Source organism: Porcisia hertigi, chromosome 33 (genome assembly GCF_017918235.1).
Source record: "Porcisia hertigi strain C119 chromosome 33, whole genome shotgun sequence".
Taxonomy (NCBI): domain Eukaryota; phylum Euglenozoa; class Kinetoplastea; order Trypanosomatida; family Trypanosomatidae; genus Porcisia; species Porcisia hertigi.
Genome location: NC_090592.1, coordinates 1,326,854 through 1,345,071, shown reverse-complemented (window position 1 = coordinate 1,345,071; position 18,218 = coordinate 1,326,854). Strand labels below are relative to the sequence as shown.

The window sequence follows — 18,218 nt, the reverse complement described above, 5'->3', positions numbered from 1 at the left end:
CGTCCCCCCCCCCACACACACACAAAAAAAAAGGACATCGAACTCCCAAAGTACGTATAACCCCTGTTAGGAATTTTACTGGACGTCACGCCAGCGATGAAAGGATTCACCTCTTTCGTCCACGTACTTCTCTGCACCGCAGCAGCAATTGCGAATAAACTGATACTTCGATCGCTCACACATTCTCAGGGTGGACACCGCCATCACTAGCAGTTGGGTGCTCGACACACAAAAGAATCCGCACTGCTTACAATGCCGAAAACACACGGTCTTCCGCTCGTGTGTCTGTGTGTATATGTGCATGTGTTTGTGTATCGGAGAAGTTTACTTCGTACCTCAACGTATCTCACATTCGCCTGGAGATCCCCCCTGTGGCCGAAAAGAAAAAAACACCACAAATCGACGGACTTTGGGGAAAAACAGAGCGCGGGCGAGACAAAAAATGAAAAAAAAAGGAGGAAAGAAAAAAAGAAGGAAACACACACACACGCGGTGAGAGAGAGAAGAGACAGGGAAACGGGTGGTGTCAAGATGAAGAGGAGTCGAACCAGAAGTTACACAAGCAGTCGAAAAAGGTAAAACGATGGGGGAGGGGGGACCCCTGAATACGCCAACCCGCATTACACACGAATACAGCGTGGAGGTGGGTGTGTGGGTGTGTGTGTGTCTGGGGGGGGGGGGGAGGACGCGCTGCGTGGCGGCCTGGCACTATGACACAGCCGCTGTGGGGCGACTTGCGCAGCGAAGGTCGTTAGAATGCGATGCAGCGGCCTTGCTCAGGTGGCTGAGTTGTCGTTTCACTACGGCGTATGCACCGGTGTTTGGTACCACGTGAATGGGATCCTGGGCCAAATGAGTAGCGTCTGGGGTTCGACCGATGTTGCGTAGAAGAACGGATAGGGTTTTTTCAAAGCGTTGTTCTATCAAATCCTTTACCGTGGGTTCGGCCGAGTCGCCGATTCGTATACACATGAAGGCCCCATGACAACTACACGCAGTCATTCAGGGGGAAGAAGACCCCCACTCCAAGAAGACAGAGAAACCTGAAACTCAATCACCACTTAGAGAAAGGTGAAACGAGAAGATCAACAAGGGTCGTCACCACCTCGATCGACGAAGAGAACAACGACAATATAAATGTATATACTTTGAAAAAAAAAATGCAGGGACGCCGGAAAAAGAAGAAAGATTCAAGAAACAAAAAAACAATTACTAAAATAAAAAACGATAGTCAATACAGTCCGACATTTAGGTGCACCGCACACACACACAAAAAAGGGGTCGACATCGATTCGGGAAACGTAGTCACTCGGAAGAGACCTGATTGGAAATCACTACACACAGATACACATGTGCGGCTGGCAGACACACAGAAACATGTTTTTTATGGCGTCAGGGGGGGGGAGGGCGTGGGTGTATATGTGCGAGTTGGAAGAGTGTTGCCTTGGCCGTAGTTTACCCCAGAGCAGCGCCGACAGCAGATGCAAAAAAAGGTGACATAAGAAAAATTTCAAAGTAGGCACAGAAAACAGTTGAGAAGTGAGCCCAACGGAGTAGCCAGAAAAGAAGAACTGCGGCGCAGCGTCAAAAAAAAAAAAAACAGGAAACAAATCAAAAGTGGGCGTCACAAAGGGCATACACATTAATGGTGGGGGGAAAGAGGCGTCCGCGAAGAGAGAACGGTGGCGAACGGGGAAATTCGGTGGTAATAAGGGAAGAGGGGGAGGGAGAGGGGGTGGCAGAGAAGAAAAGTGCACAAAAAACGAAGTGAGCAGCAGCACACTAACGTCAACGGCGGGTTTTTCTTCCTGCTGTCACTTCCCTCCTTCACCGATCAATTAAAGATAATAGAGAAAACAGAGCATGGAAAAGGGCTGAGCACATCGTAGAGAGCGAGACACGAAAACGAAAAGGGGATAAAAGAGGAGTTTTTTGTTCGTAAAAGCAGTCAAAGCGTCAAAATATGCACTTCAGAGGAGGTGGGGAGGAGGGGAGGGAACAGTGACTATGCAAACCCAAGCAACCGGCGCGCACAGGTGATTTTTTACCAGCAGCTCAGACCCTATTTCTGCCCACCCCTCCCCCTCCCCCTCCCCCCTTCCCTCCGGCAGGGGGGGGGCGCGAAGACATAAACACATAAACGCAACCCCACAGACCGGCACATTTCCGACGAGTTTAAGAGAAGAAACAAACAAACAAAAATGAGGGTGAGCGCGAAAGAGGGAACGACGAAGGCGAGGGGGGCAATGCAGCCAATAAAGAATCTGTAAACTGATAAACACGTTGGGGAGGAGAGGGGACGAGCAAATGATGTGTGCTCGCTGATTCAGAATGAAGGGAGGGGAGGGGGGGGGGTACCAAGAGCGCATTCATGTCCTCGTGTGTGTGTGTGTGTGTGTGTGTGTAAGTGTGTTTCGGCGGCGGGGGGGGGGTTCATGTCCGTGCTTGCGTGCACCGGCGGCAATGGGAAGGGAGGAGCACCCCAGGAAAGTTCATCCTCTTGCCGCAAGACAGGTCGTAGTGCACAAACCAAAACTCCACCTATTAGAAATCTGATCGAGTGCAGCTCAGATAAGGGAGACTACACACGAAGGCCAAAAGACCAACCGACCGCCGCTCGCGCAGGCACGCAGACACACACACAAAAAAAAACACAAACCGCCATCAATGAACAAAATCTCCATCAGCTTCCCGCCGCTCGCCACCACCACCACCACCACCACCACCCTCCTCTTTCCCCGCTACGGAAACCACAAGTGCATCTACGCCCATGGGTCCAGTACAGAAAACCGTATACAATAGAAAAGACACTGGAATCGGGTCCCAACTGCAGGCGCCGGGTACGCAGCAAGACTGACCGCAACATCAAAAACGATATCTTTGCTTTACGACACAGAAAACGTGAATAAAGCAGCGTGAAGATGGGACAGAAGGCGCTCTCATCTTTTCCTTGACAAAGAGTAACAACGACGAAACATAATAATAAAGAATAAACACATACACAATGGCAAATGAGAGTATCATCCTTGGACATCAGGGCATGCCACACGATAGAAAAACGACAGATAAAGACAAGGGGAAGGGAGAAGAGAAAAAGTCTCTGGAAAAAAAAACTGCGGCGTTAAAGGCGAAGCAGATGGATAGAAGCCTGGGCCGCCATCAAAGAAGAACGCCACGAAGAGCACGGTAACGCGGATGTGCGTCACAAAAACTGAGCCCTGTGCCCCCACCACACGCCATATTTGATAGTAAAACACAAGGAGCAGCAACAAAAAATGGAGACGACAAGCACCGCGACAGAGAACGTCACACACGAGTACAGGGGGAAAGGAGGGGAAAGGAATTCAAAAGCGATGGTGCGCACAGACGAACGGCTGACATGCAACAACACCGTGTTGAGTTCCCGCGCCTCGATACAAATATATATAAATATATAGATAGACCAGGATGCACACAGAGAATTGTGGGAGAGGGAGGGAATAGATTCCCAGCCACGTCGGCGTGGAGGGTCGAGAAGGAAATGAGGGAGAGGGAAGTCAGAAAGTCTTGATAGGGACAGCAGGAGCAAAAACACAGAGACGGGCGAAGGCTTTCTCGTTCGCGCTCCTCTTCCACTGACAGACGCGCACATGGAGAAAATGCATGTGCGTGAAGTAAACTGTAGAAGAGGTGCGTGACCAATGATCCCATCGGTTCAGCGATGCGCTCTACAATACAGCTCCTCGCTTCACTTGATGTTCGCCCCCTGAAGTAGACGGTAGGCATCCTGCAAAAGTCGCTCCTGCTCACGGAGGTACCGCTCCACCTTGCGGCGCTGCGCCTCATCCTGCTCCTTCTCGAGCCGCGCCTGCGCGCTCGTGTGAGACAACTCCACGTACTTGATGAAACGCTTGACGGAGCCGCTGCGCAAGTCGTAGTTCTGCAGCGTGGACATGTCCCGCAGCAGCGCCAGCACACGCACCAGCGCCTCCTGCAAAGACTCTTGCCCCGCATCAGCCCCCCTGCGGATCGCGTCATCGTCGGCAATGTTGAGCATAAAGCACGTGCAGCTCGGGCCGCCAAGAACCAAGTGAAATACCGTTGCGTATTCATTGCGGGCATGCGAAATGGCCGACTGGTATGGGAAAGTGTCGTCACCGGCTGTGGCCACCACGAAGGACGAAAGGTAGATGTCCGACTTGCCATCTGTCTCGCGTGTCTGCATGATGAGCACAAATGCAGCCACCACACCCTCCGTCAGACTCTTTAGGGTCGGATCCTCAGAAGCACGCGAAAGCGTGGTAGTGAGCACGTCTTCGAAAACTACCGGATCCGTGACGGTGTCATAGCTGAGATTTGTCAAACGCGGACCGTAGATTGGCGACGGATTCACACTAATCTTTGTGAACGAGGCTTCTGCCTCAGTGCTTGTAAGCAAGTCCCTCACCTTGTCCTTGTGGAGATAGCCGATGGCGCATGTCAGCTCAAAGTCAGAGCGCAGCTCGCCGGCGTCGTTGCTGTTTTCCCGCAGCAGCCTGCGGATAATACGGTTCAGGATAGACCACACGGGGGAGTCAAAGCGACTGGCTGTGTTTGGGGCATCGATCGCGAGCACCGCAGCATTGTAACCGCTGCACACAGCCTCGCCGACGTCGTGGACAACACTGGAGTGGTAATTGAAGTTACCCTCTGGACGTGTCCTCACCTCAGTCACATCGATGGCATGACCATTGTAACTCACCGATTGTTCTCCTGCAGTCAAGGCATGGTTGCCTTTTTGTATCTCCTCCACAAGAACCAATGTCTTGACCATATTTGCAGGGCGCAGGGCGCTGTTCCTCACCACTGTGTGCGCAGCTTTATCCTCCTTTGGATGAGAGCGGCGCGTGTTCTTTGACATCTGAGACTGCGGCGTCGCGTGAGAGCTTGGCGTCGCGGGGGTGCCGTGGTGGGCCTGCGACTGTCCTCCTACCACCTCTGACGGGGGCGGTTGGGGGCGTTGTGGTCGAACGGCATGCCCCGCCCCCACTTTGGACGAAGGCTGTGGCGCACGCTTCTCCCCAGACAGTAAACCACCAGATGTGCAGCTCTCCACACCCGGGTGAAATTTTTGACCCTCACTGTGTTGGTGTGGGGCTTCCCTCAGTGACTCAGATGCCAGCCTGTCCTGTATTTGCCCGGCCACCAGTTCCGGAGGCTGCTCAGGGATCGCACCGCGCAGCTTTGAGGCGGGGCCACTTGGAGGGCGTCGGCTGCGCTGACGCGACACGGTGCGGATCGGCTTTTCCTGCGCCTCCCCATCTGGCGCCCCAAGCTGGCGCTGGCCTTGAGCTACCAGGGTAGCGGCGCGCGCGGTTTCCTTGTCATCCTCCATGCGCTTCCTCTCCTCGAAACGGCGCTTCTCCTCTTCGCGCTGGCGCTCGCGTGCAGCAATGGCAGCGTTCCGTTCGCGCTTGCGTTCCTCGTCCACTTTTTCCAACAACTCCTTCCGTTGTTGCTGCTCGTTCTCTCTCCCCCTTCGCCGCACCAGCGCCTCCTCTCCGTGCTGCTTCTGCGTTTCCTCAGTCCCTTGGCGCTGGTGTTGGCGATCAACGCCCACGCCGCGCGCGGCGGCCTCGCGGTCGCGACGCTGTTCAACGCGGATGCTTGTCTGCTTCCCTGAGTTATGGAGACCATCGTTGACCATTTCGTCATACATCTCCTCCGCCTCGGGGAACTCAACAATGCTCATGGACGTGAGGCGGCTGACGGGACGCCCCGCCGGGCGACTACGTGGACGAGCGTGGCGGCCCTCACCGTTGCCAGTAGACCCCTTCGTTGCGCTGGTGGCCGGATCGCTCTCTACGGCGTGAACTGCCTCTCCAGCTTCGTTGGGCATCTCAGCCCGAGTCGCCGAAGCGGGTGGCTTCTCCTGCATTGACTCTTCCCTCGCAGGCGGTTCCACCGGTTTGTGCTGCTCTGCCGTGAAGGTGGCCGGCGCCAGCTTCGGCCGCACGTCTTCAGCCAGAAGAGGAATGTCGTCGATTGGCTCAGCGGTGCGCGGCTGTGCTTTCAGCGCGCTGAAGCCGTTCTCCGTGTCCGCCTTTGCAATCTCATCGGTTGCCTTTCGGGCGGCCGTGCTGAGACCGCCGGGACCCGCGAGTAGCAGTTTTGCTTCGGTCGCTGGCTGCGGCGTGTTGGTGGAGTCGTTGCCAGCGGCACTGACAGGAAATCCGTTGCGTTCACCGGGCTCCTTTGCTTCGGTCGCGGATTGCCTGGACGTCGACTGCGGCTCACCGTTGTAGTCTGTGAGGCTGCTACGGTCCAACACGCTCGACTTCGAACTGGTAGACGCCTTGGACACGGCCGTGTTTGCCACGCCGCTGGACTGGAAGTCACGAGAGAGAGTTACGCGCTCCGCATTGCCATTCTTCCCCACTGCTTCCTTCTGCGAAGTAACCATCGTCGTCTCAGATGCCAGTTGCTTGTCGGCGGCCCCGGAACCATCGTTGTCGTCATCGTCGTCATCGTCGTCGTCCGGACCTATTCCCGAGACTCCCGTTCTCTGGTCCGTGAAGAATGACGCAGCCGCTTTCCCACTTGAGCTAATAAGGGAGCCGCCTGCTGCACTGTTCGTGTCGTAGAGAGAACTACCGCAGCCATCGGCGCCGGCAAAGCGATAACTTCCCCAGTTGGAGTCGAACCGACGTGAAAAATCCTGTGATGATGCAAGGCGGTCAAGATCCCGGCGGCTAGAGAAGAGCTTCGTGACAATAATCTCCTCATTCATGCCACCTATCATCGACCCTGAACCGGTCTGGCCGTACATGCTGCCACCGTCCAACGCAGCAGCGCCATTGTAGGCACCACCATAGGCAGCGCTCCAAAAGCTGGCGTTCCCGGGACCGGCATTAAAAGTAGTGCCGGCCACTGGCTTGTTCAGTTTTGTGGCACCCCTGTAACCATACGCTGCACCCTGCGGCTGCGGATACATGTAATATATGTGTTCTGTGAATGTGCAGACGTGCGCTAGTGCCTTTGCTCCGTGTATTGCACCAGGGAAAAAAAAATGTGCCGATCTGGGGGAGGGGCTACTGGTGGGTGCACGTCGTCAAGGGTGACAGTGAGCTCGATGCGTCGACCGGTCTGTGTCGTACACTAGGAATGAGGCGGAAGGAAAGTTTAACAGAGGAGGGGAAGACGTCGGTGGATCGCTGATCGACCCAAAGACGACAGCAAGCCAGTGAGCAGCGGGAAGAGGGTGCAAGTAATGAGTCTAGCTGGGCAGCAACGAAGGCATGCGATCGCGAGAGGGGAGGGAAAAGGAAAGGGCAAGGGGATGAGCGTAGACTAAAGAAAAATAGGATAAGACAAGGACGGTGAAAGCAGTTATCGTAGAAAATACCTCATTGACTTTACGTATGCGTGCAGTCTAAGCGCTTGAGGCAGTTGGGGGGGGGGGGGGGGCGCAACAGGCGAGCGTTATTCATCGGAAACATTCGATTCCTTTTCTACCTCTCGCAACCAAGATGGGAACAGGAGGGTGCAGCGGCCTCGCAACAGATCGACAGCAATTTTCATAAATGGCGATGGTGCCCTCGCGAAAGTCCGCCCTGACAATAATCCTGCTGGGGAATTCGGCCGCTCCACCACTCCGTTCCGTGGTAAAGGCGTCTGTCCTCACCTGCATGCATACATATGTATACAAATACATATACATATATATACAAATATATATTCTACTTTGTGAGTTCAACACCCGTCAACGAGAAAATGAGGCCACAATTAAAGCGCGCGCTTCCCTTTCGCCCGTGATACAGACGAGGGTGGAGTGTATATCGGTGTGTTTCTTGTCGTGGTCACGCGGGAACTTGCACAGGAGTGCTTCAGTGTGCTGATACGCGTTCGTGGGCACTTTCTGGCCCCCTCCCGCCTCCCTACCTAACGGCATTCACAGCGCCATCTTGATAACCTTCCCCCCCCCCTCCGCAACGTCCAGGAAATGTGGGGTGACCAGAGAGAGAAAAAGTCTGTGAGGATAGCGATAATGGCAGGGAGTACACACGAGCAACAAGCATGCATCGCTGGGGAGGGAGAGAGTAAAGGAATAGACATCCGCGGCAGGAAAATAAACACACACATCCATCCATACTGAACATCTGGTCTCTTGACACAGGCCCAGCCAAGGACCAGCGCAAAGAGACCTCGACATCCACAGACATACGCACGTGGCAGCCCAAAGTTGTGCAAGGCCAGGAGGAGAGAAGACTACTTAAAGAGATGTTGGAGCACAATTTTTGAAAAGAGGCGAGGTGAAAGAGAGAGAAAAAGCAGATCTACGGATCTCCCCCTCCCCCTCCCCACAAACGCACACACAAATAATAACAATGAAAGAAAACATGAAGAAAAAGTGAGACCCCAGCAAGGTGAAAGAGGAAGAAACAGAAAAGAGCGAAAAGACAGTCTTTAGGAATATGCAGAGGTGCACTACAGTGGGGCGAAAGCGCAACGCGCGAGCGTAGCTCTAAAGACCCACACAACCTGTGTCCAATACAAAACGAATACTGAAGCAAATGAAAAGAACTACGAGACATTTTGAAGATACAGTCATAAAATCCATACGCCCTAAACGACGACGATGTCCACACACGAAAAGAAGACTGAGGAGTGACAAACAATGAGCCACAAAGGCGAAAGGATTCCCGTGAATAGTTGGGCACTCTCACCGTGCACACCAAACAAGCCCAAGGCTACCTATGCAGACACACGCACAGCTGCATCAACGTGACGACGCACCAACACGCAGAGGCGGGGAAAAGACCGACACGAAAAAAAAAAAGAACGTTAGTTGAGCGGATGCAGAATAAATAAACAAAGGAATCCCGAAAAGAACGGTGTCAAACGATTCCACGGTGAGCTTTTTCGACTCGTGGCCTAACCACAAACGCAACGCACAACTACTTGTTCCTCCACACCGGAATCGAAGGGATGATGAAGCCGCATGATGAACACCGAAGGCAACGGCAGTAAGCCAAAAGCACTCCCCTTTACGGTGAGTGTATATATATATATATACCACAAGGGTTGTGTGGTGGTGGAAGGAGGAGGAGGAGGGAGGCTGCCGGGCGCCAGGAGTCAGTAGCGACCAGCGCAGCAAAGTAGGCCCAGATGCAGTCAGCCAAACGCCTTCACTAATGCGAGAAGGCGAAATCGGGGACGAGAGGAGATAGAACGCCCTGCGTCGTCGCCTTGGATGTGCATCGGCATATGGAGAAAAAGAGAGCATTGACCGAAGCAAAGCATGAGAGAGAACTGGTATGTGTGTAAGGGGGAGAGAGGGGGGGGGGGGGCAGCTGATACCTGAGGCGGTAACGGCACCAATGTACACATGCAAAGGAAAGAGAGCAATAGGGGAAGATATTCAGAAGGACACAAACGCGCATCGACGCGCACCACATCAAATCTAGGCGCAAAAAAAAAGCCACTCAGATGAGAAAGAAACGAGGGCAAGTGAGGGCTGTGCAGACACACCGATACCATTCACTGACACACACAACACAAACCCAAACACAGCTCAAGAAGAGGGGGGGGGGTAAAAGTGTCAAAAAAAACACACATTCATAAAAACTTAAACACGCACGCACACACACACGAGTGACAAAGACCTCTTCAGGTAACACACACACACAGAGTCAAACACATGACATCTTCCTGTGCAACACCCACTCAGTGTGCATACCTGCCGGTTGCCTCACTTGATGCGATAGGCACGGACATAAAAGAAAAAAAAAAGAGACACACATTTACCGGCACCTGTGAAGGAGCCTTTCCAGAACATTAAGAGACATTAAACAAACATAAATGAGTGCGTATAATATAATATATATTATATATTATATTATATTATATATTATTATATTATATATCATAATATATATTATTATATATATTATATTTATTATATTATATATTATATAATATACACACACATGTAATATATCCACGGTTCACAAGCATCTGAACACACCAAACACACAACGAAGTAACATGCATTATCCAAAATGGGGAAAAAAAAAGTGCGCCTTGGCGATGCAGGCCAAGTGCTGCGTCCCCTCAGACAAAAACAAAAGCTCATTGATCCCCTTTGTCCATTGTGGGCCCTTTTTTTTTTTGCGCTTCCCATTTTTTCCCCATACCCCCGTCGCGCGTGCGTGTTGTGTGTTGCACTTGGAGAAGAGCGGGGCCGGCGAGCGGGATGGCAGGTGGAGGGAACTAGGCAGTGCCTGATACGCTGAAATCGCGTGTTTCGATGGAGTGCAAAAGTTCGCCCAGCGACTGCAGTGTCGCGGCATTTTTTTGCACGCTGACATTCAAGTCGCGCTGCTGCGCACTGGATGGGCGGTTGGGGCCATTGAGCCCTGCTTGAGAATCCGCCATCTTGTACTTGGTTGTTTGGATGAGACGGCTTGCGGACCCATTGAGAGGACGGCGGTGTAGCTTGATGGTCATGGCGAACTGCGTGCTGAGTGTCGCGGCAGCCTCGGCCTTGGTGGGGTCGATGCTGACGAGAACTACCGTGTACGTCGGAGCGCCAAAAACGCCATCAAGAAGTTCAAGCGGCGCCATGGTCTGGTCGCGCTCCAGCGCGGCGTTCCAGGGGTGATGACTCTGATGAGAACCAATGCAAGTGAGGAAGTTCAAAATTATGTCGCTGTTGCAAGACAACGTGTTGTGTGACCGGAAAGTTGGAGACGCGCCTGCGTCATCCTCGTCATATGACGAGATCATGTTGTTCGCCGTCTCTCTCTGGTACACCCTCTCGGCCGGCTCCGCCATCTGCTTCTGAAGTGAAACGGCGCCAGACTTGCGGTGCATCAACACACAAGTCACCACTTGCAAGACAGATGCATGCTCCCTTGCAGCGTCCTCGTTTTGGGGGTCCGAGGCGACGGTGTCGGCGAGGTGACCAAGTACGATGTTGGCAGTGGCTTGCGCAGATAGCAGTGCTGCCCTGAACTCTGGCCTCGCTGCGCAGTGAGCGGCACTCAATGTCCGCCATGCGGTGGCCGAATAGGATGCAACTCTCCATTTTGAGCAGCACAGCTGTTGGCAGGGGATGAAGAAGATCCACCACCTCATACGTCCGCTGTGCGTTGGTCACATTCATCATATTCGACTCCTCCGCCTTCCTCGCGGAGAATTTTTTTTACGAGTGCGAAGGAGAAGGCGGCCTGGAAAAAATTGCCGCCCGCTGCCTGCGTAGTGTAGGTGATCTGAATCTGTTCCACCGTGTTGACGACGTTCATGAGCAGCCGCTGTTTAGCCAGCCATGAAGCACTGTCAAATGCGGCAACGGTTTTGGAAAGTCCCTTTGAATCCAAGCTCAGCACGGACGCACTGTAGCCAGCAAGGACCACGTCAGTGAGCTTCTGGAAAAGCCTTGACTCGACATTGGTCGAGCCCCGCCGATGCGTGACGAGCTCATCAAGTTGGTACTCACTTGTCATCTGCTGTGCCGCGTCGGTGATACGCAAGGTGTTGCCAAAAAAGTCGCACCGGGAACGCCGAGTCGTCAATCCGCTCCTTGCCGTCCCTCACTCGCCGTCCTGGTGCAGCGCAGGGGAATCTCGTAGAGAGTGAGGGAAAGGCAGCGGTGCCGAAGTTGCCGGTGCCGAAGCTGCCGGAGGCGTGCCCGACACGCTCGCAGCAGCTACCGCGATGGCGCCTTGCGCAGTATCACGAGCCGTTGCCCTCATAGCAGCCGCCCCACCGCCCGAGGTAGTCGCCTTTCCAGTGCCTGCGACATCGAGCCTGGCAGAGAAATCTGATGCATCAGGGATCGGTGAAACGCTGCGATTCCCTCACCCTGCGTGTGAGCCACCCGCTGATATCGGTAATAGGCGCCTCGGGGGAAGCTCAGACGATGTCAGTACACAGGGAGCGAGTTGGATCGACTGCGAATGGGCCAGATCCGGCCTCTGTGATGGAGGACACGCAGGCTCAGAGGCGGGCGTTGAACAAATCTGTGGGCTGCTGTGACCATCGGAGGAAGACACATTTGGCGGCTTGGCCAACACGCGTGGAGCGGTATTCACCAAGGAACCCGAGATAAAGTTGCGAGGCGCTTGCCGCTGTTGCAACTCGGCCATCCGCTTCTCTCGTGCAGCCCTCTCGGCTGCCATGCGGATCTGCATCTCCTGCAGCAATCTCATCCGCTCTCGCTCTCTTGCCAGGAGCTTCTCTTCTCTGGTGGCCTCTTGCTGAGGTGCCCGATCGGGCGCAGGTTGCGATGCCTTCTTGAAGCTTGAAACACGGTTCAGAATACCGGGATGGGGAACGGACGGGACGAGGTCGGTATCAGGGGCGGCGTTCTGCCTTGACTTTTCTTTTTTGAAGCTAGATGTGTGACTTAGAATGCTCTGAGTGCGAGGCAGAGGGATGCCACCACCCTCCGATGATTGCGTATCAGCAACATAAACCACGTTAGCTGAGGTATCGCCCGCCGCCACGAAAGACGGTCGCCTCGTCGGCGCCGGCTGCGGTGATTGCACCGGTAGTCGATCAAGTTGGGTACGCTGCTGCGCATCATGAGGTGCCTTTTGTGGGACAGGCACAGCATTGCCGTTCCTGGCGAGTGTCTTCGGGGGGGCAACGACTTGGTTCGTTGCGGATGCAGCCACCCGCGGTTGCTGCGGCGACTGCGGCGGCGGTATCACGCCGCCCATCATGGGGGAACCTTGCATGAGGAACAAAGACAGAGGCGGTGGTGCAATCGGTCCTTGAGGGGTCATGACGAAGGGGAGTTGTGGTAGATTGGGGAGATGAGCTAGGTCCTGACGCGGCGCTGATTCGAGACTGCCGTCACCTGAGAGATACGGCTGGTGTTGAGAGTTCTGTACGGGGCGCTTCGCATTCACGGAGGGCCTTTGAGCTAAGCGATGAGCCGCGCAACGCTGTTGATCATGGTGCTGCTGCTCTTGTTGCGGCCCGACGCTTAGAGAAAGGCGTACCTGGCTATTACGGCGCACAAGTGAGGGGCTCCCCAGGGGCTCGTGAAATGCTGTCGGGCCGTTATTCTGGGGCCGCAGAGAGCCGCCACCGCCACTGATCTGGATGTTGCTAAGGCTCACCGGTTGCACCGGAAAGAGTCCTACGCTGCTCTGCTGGTGCGGCTGCAGCGGCGGGGGTGCCATGGAATGGGGTTGCTGATCTGCGGGAGGCTGGTTTATATGTTGCGCCGGTGGCAAATATTGAGGCAGGTATCGCTGCGTCGACTGGTTCGGTGGCGGATGGGAAATAAAGCCGCTGTAGGGTGCCGTGATGCTCTCTTCCCGTTGTTGAGAATGACGCCGTAAAGAGGCGCTATGTTGTGATTGATGGCGACTGAGGTGGTTGCTACTCTGCTGTCGAATCAAGCCGCCGCCCCCCCCTCTGATGGGAATAGAGCCTCGTCTGGGGAGGTAGCCGCCACCACCACCGCCGGGTGCTCGATTGTGGAACTGTTTGTTATCAAGGCTCTCGGGATCTCCAATCGAGGTAGGCCGCTGGTGCGCACTAGCGAGGCGCTGCATCTCTCTTCCCCGTCGCTCTGCGACTTTCCGTCGCCCCATTTTTCCCTTCAAGGTGGACGCTCAAAAAAACAACACAGGAGAGGCCTCAGGAGAGGCCTGCGCAACTGAGCAACGATGAACTCAGCCAATAAAGGAGGGGGGGAGGGGGGAAGCAGCGATGAGGACCCGAGTGCAAACAGTGACAAGAGTGGACACACGCCGGTGCAGGGAAAGTAACGCGCACCAGAGAAGGCATGTGATTCAAGCGGCCGTCTCCCATTAACCGGTAGTCTGGCAAACGAGTCAGCCAACGTGCCGGTAGCGAGAAGGTACGGAAGAAGGGATCGACACGCCAAAGAAACCAAGGAGAAGACCAACGCCCAAGAATGTAATTTGAGCTTTCACCACTCTCCAGGTACGGAGACACACTTAGGGTGAGACGGGAAACAAAGCCATCAACGAAGTGGGCGGGCGAGGTGTACGTTGAGGTGGCTCTGGTTACTTGGGCCCCTACGCGGATAGATATGTGACCGTGGTCATGCGCACGTGCGCGCGTAGAAAAGGGGGTATGTCAAAGGAAAACAGAGGTGCAAGACATGTGAAGTACGAAAAGTCAGGAGCGAGAAAGATAAGAAAGGTGAGGCGCTCATAGGGGGGGGGTATAGCGGTATGCAGATGGGGGCGTTGAGTATGCGCTTTCGCGTCGATGGAGTCCCTCACTCTCAAAACACAAGTTAAACCGCTACTTTTCCTTTGAACCCACGCGTCCCCTCCTCTACCGCCTCCGGCACCAGTAGAGTGCTCAACAACAACAGCTACAGGGAATCAGAGAAAACATCGCCGAGCTACTTGCACGGCCGCATACCGCAAGTAGTTCGAGACGGCAAGCAAGAGAGATGATGACTCTTGATTGGCTTCGAGCCTTTCCTTTTGATCTTTTTTGAAACCCCTATCCGTTCTTCTACGCAACATCGGTCGAACCCCAGACGCTACTCATTTGGCCCAGGATCCCATTCACGTGGTCCCAAACACCGGTGCATACGCCGTAGGGAAACGACAACTCAGCCACCCGAGCAAGGCCGCTGCATCGCACTCTAACGACCTTCGCTGCGCAAGTCGCCCCACAGCGGCTGTGTCATAGTGCCAGGCCGCCACGCAGCGCGTCCTCCCCCGCCCCCCTTCCCCAACCACCACTACCACCAGCACGCAGTGAAGACCAGGGTGAACGACTTTGGAGTCCCGCTGCCATTTTGCTGCTCGTATGGATGGCACAGGCGAGAGAGCGGTGCTGGGTCGCACCGACGCTGCGCCGTCCAGGAACCTCACGTTGGGCCCCAGTCGCTCTAAATCGCACTGGTTTCCACACATTGTAGGCACACGGGGCCCTTGCCGGCGGGAGCCGGCCCGCATTGGTTAGAGGGGTATAGGGGCTCTTTGGCTGTCCCATGAAGTATGGAGTACACGACACCAATACCACACGCGGAGGTGCACCCCCTGTCCTTGCCTTCCCGGCATCAAGCCACACTGCTAATTTTTGCAACACATAGAAGCTGGAAAAAAAATAAGAAATACAATGAGAGGCCTGCACGAAATACAAAGCTGTGAAGGAAAAAAGGGGGGACAAGTAGGAGGAGGGGAGGAGAGACTCATGGAGAGACAAAAGTGCAAAAAAAAAAACCTTCCGCTGCAAAGACACATCGACGAAGACGTGACCGGAATTGGGACGATCAGGCGATTTCGAAAAGAGGGGGGAAAGGGAGGGAAGGAGGGAGGGCTGTAGGCACATGAGAAATGCAAAAAAAAAAGAAACATTATTATTTAATGACGCGTTCGTTCACGCTTGTGGGGAAACGCTGAAGTGGGCATGCGGAGAGAATGGGCGGGCAGAGCGAGATTCCTTGATACACCTGGAGGCGAACGAAAATACGGAGAAACGTCCGGTGGAGAGGGCGTGGTGGTGGTCCATACAGATTGTTCCATCTACGGGAGAGACACAACTAGGAGCTCAGAATTCAAGGAAGGCATGAGAGAAGCGGAGAAGAGTACGATGGGGAGACCACCGGTAAAGAAAAGCACGGTTTCGTGGAGAGACGTACAGGGAAAAAAGGGAGGGAGGGAGAGGGGGTGCTGGAGGTGAGAGTAACACCCCACCCCCACCCTAATAATAATAAGAGTTGCCAGTCGAGATATCGGGGGAAAACTAACAAACCCACATGGCGATGAATGCGGGCGTAAGCACACAAATAAAATGAGCACACACACACACACAGAATAAGCACATGAGCACCGACCAAGCCTTTGGGGGGAGGGGGAGGGGGAGGGGGCATAAAAGAAAATACAATGGTGGAAGGGGCGGAGTGGAAAGAGACGAGTCTACTACTTCGGAGTACATCAGAGGAAAGCAGTGCGAGGATGGAGAGAGAGGAAAATGACAAAAGAGAAAAGATATGTGGATGGCGCATGAACACGCTTTGGTTAAAAGGAAAGAGCCTTATCACAGTCAGATCCAGCAAAGAAAAAAAAATGACAACGAATGGCCCCTCGCCCCCCTCCCCCTCGAAAGAAGAAGAGGGGGAGAGAAAGGGGAGACCGGTGTGACAAGGTGCGTCGGGTAGAGGGTCAAGAACCGCTCTCACTCTACTGTTTCCGCATACTTGACAAACGCCTTAGACCGCCTTCGTTCTTCAGCTGGTGGACTTCGCTTCGGCGTATCGAATTTTGTCGCCGTAGCGAACTCTGTCGCTTTAGTCCTCCGCTGAGATTCGATACAGTGCGAGGTATGCTTTCGGGGGGAGCGGGCTGCTCCGGTGATGATTGTGCCGGTGAGCGCAACGTAATCGGGTGCTGCGACACAATTGGCTGGAGTCGCGGTGTCTCCGCTCGCGGGGCCTTGGGTTGCAACGGCGGCGGTGGCGGCTTTTTGACCTGCTTGTCGGGGAAGTCTTCCTTGATTGGCGACGATGGGGCTGGAGGGTAGTAGAGTGGCTCATAGTACTTCACGTAGTAGTCCACGTACTGCTGATACAGCTCTGGGTACTGGAGGCGCAGGAGCCGGTAGTAGAAAACGAGCTGCTGTTGATATTCAGTCGGGTACTGCGCGAGAATCTTTCCGGGAGGAAATGGCAGGGGCTTACCGTCATCCTGCGTCGCCACAGAGAGTTGCGTCAACGGGTTAGCGGCAGTGTCGAACACTTCGTGAAAGTTTATGTTGCCACGATCGGAGCCGTTCCGAGCGGTGCCGGCGAAAATGGGGGCGCCTTGGCCCTTTTGAGTGTTATTGGGTCCACCCATCCCCGCTGCGCCGTACGCCAGCGAGTACATGCCCTGTGGACCATGAGCACTATAGGCAGCACCACTGCCGACACCCGCCCCAAAAGAGCCACTGTGACCGTCCTGCACATCCCCTACCATGGACCCCGGGCCGTACGCCGACATGCCGCCCATCATACCGCCACGACACTGTTGCCCTATCATCATTCCCTGCGCATTAGCAAACTGTTGCTTTGCATTCAAGGGCTCCAGGCGGTAGGCACGCGGCGCCATCGCCTGTTGGCTGCCCTGCATGTGTAGCTGGTGCTGCTGATGCATCAGCCACTCCATCTGCTGAGGATGGATGTTGCTTTGCATCTGCATCTGGCTGGATCTGACGTAAACGGTTGGAGGAGGATTTTTTTCAAAGAATCACCAAAGGCCAGTTGGGGGGGGAGGAGGGCGTGGTATCCATGTATATATTTATATATGTATATATACAAGGTATCAGCTAGTGAGTGGCAGAGACAACGGCGCAGATAAGACGGGCGGAAGTCAGGGTGAACGGGTGCTCACAGGAATAAACCCCATATGCATTTACACGCAGACAAACCCACAAAACACACACACACATACACACACGCGCGGGTGGGAAACTCCTACTCGTCTACGCTGACTGGCCTCAATCGCAGGGATTTTAGCGGAAAGCGGAGAGCGCCGAAAACGTGCCGTTCAAATCAAAAGCAAAGCGGGACCAACCACCACAGGACACCGACTGGTGTGTGTGTGTGTATTTGGGGGGCTATGCAGGTGAATATGTGCACTTGATGAAGGGGGGGGGGATAAAATGTGAAAATGACCTCTAGAGGACAAAGATTGTGCCGCAGTGTGTGTATGGGGATGACTGAATAGACCTCGTTTTGAACGACAGAGGTCCCTACAAACTCGGTGCACTAACGGTGCCCTAGAAGGGGGAACACGAGAGGCTTCATTCATGCAAGTCGTGTGAGAACGACGGAAAAAAAAATCGAGAAAGAAGAAGACACGGGCAGAGCAAAGGTGTTTGAGTGAAGAGACACGGGGAAAGGAGGTGGGGGGATACACTTACGTGCGGCACCTTCCCGAAACGGAGCATTCTTGGTACGAGTGGATGTGTAGCGTCAGCGCATTGACTGAAAGCGCTCAGGGTCAAACAAAATCTACAAGAATGCCGGGGGAGGTGGAGGAGAACCTCAGTGCGCGTGAGCGCGAAGACGGGTAGCGCATTATCCCCGTTACGGTCGCCGAAACCCCTCGAATAGCAAGCTGAGGAGACACCTGCATGGACACGAACAGTGTCCGGCGCCCCGGCATCACGAGAGAAGGGTAATGGCGCAGGAAAGCAAATCAGATTATCTAAGAAGTCAGTTCATCCACAGGATGTCCCCCCCCCTATCCATACGAGCCCGCCTTTAAGCCTTG

At 54.4% G+C, this 18,218-nt stretch overlaps 3 protein-coding genes across 3 annotated transcripts; all 3 read right to left on the bottom strand.

Moving 5' to 3' along the window:
• Nucleotides 1-3,727: 3,727 nt before the first annotated feature.
• On the bottom strand, nt 3,728-6,952 carry JKF63_02327 (uncharacterized protein; the record flags this gene model as incomplete). Its single annotated transcript, XM_067898366.1, has 1 exon — nt 3,728-6,952. One exon carries the CDS (start codon nt 6,950-6,952, stop codon nt 3,728-3,730), a length of 3,225 nt encoding a protein of 1,074 aa, XP_067754523.1.
• A 3,278-nt stretch (nt 6,953-10,230) lies between these two features.
• JKF63_02326 (uncharacterized protein) lies at nt 10,231-11,097 on the bottom strand (the record flags this gene model as incomplete). The annotated part of the gene is made up of 1 exon (XM_067898365.1): nt 10,231-11,097. One exon carries the CDS (start codon nt 11,095-11,097, stop codon nt 10,231-10,233), a length of 867 nt encoding a protein of 288 aa, XP_067754522.1.
• Nucleotides 11,098-16,145: 5,048 nt separating this feature from the next.
• Nucleotides 16,146-17,141, bottom strand: JKF63_02325 (uncharacterized protein; the record flags this gene model as incomplete). Its single annotated transcript, XM_067898364.1, has 1 exon — nt 16,146-17,141. The coding sequence occupies one exon, from the start codon at nt 17,139-17,141 to the stop codon at nt 16,146-16,148; it is 996 nt and encodes a 331-aa protein (XP_067754521.1).
• Between the last annotated feature and the right edge of the window lie 1,077 nt (nt 17,142-18,218).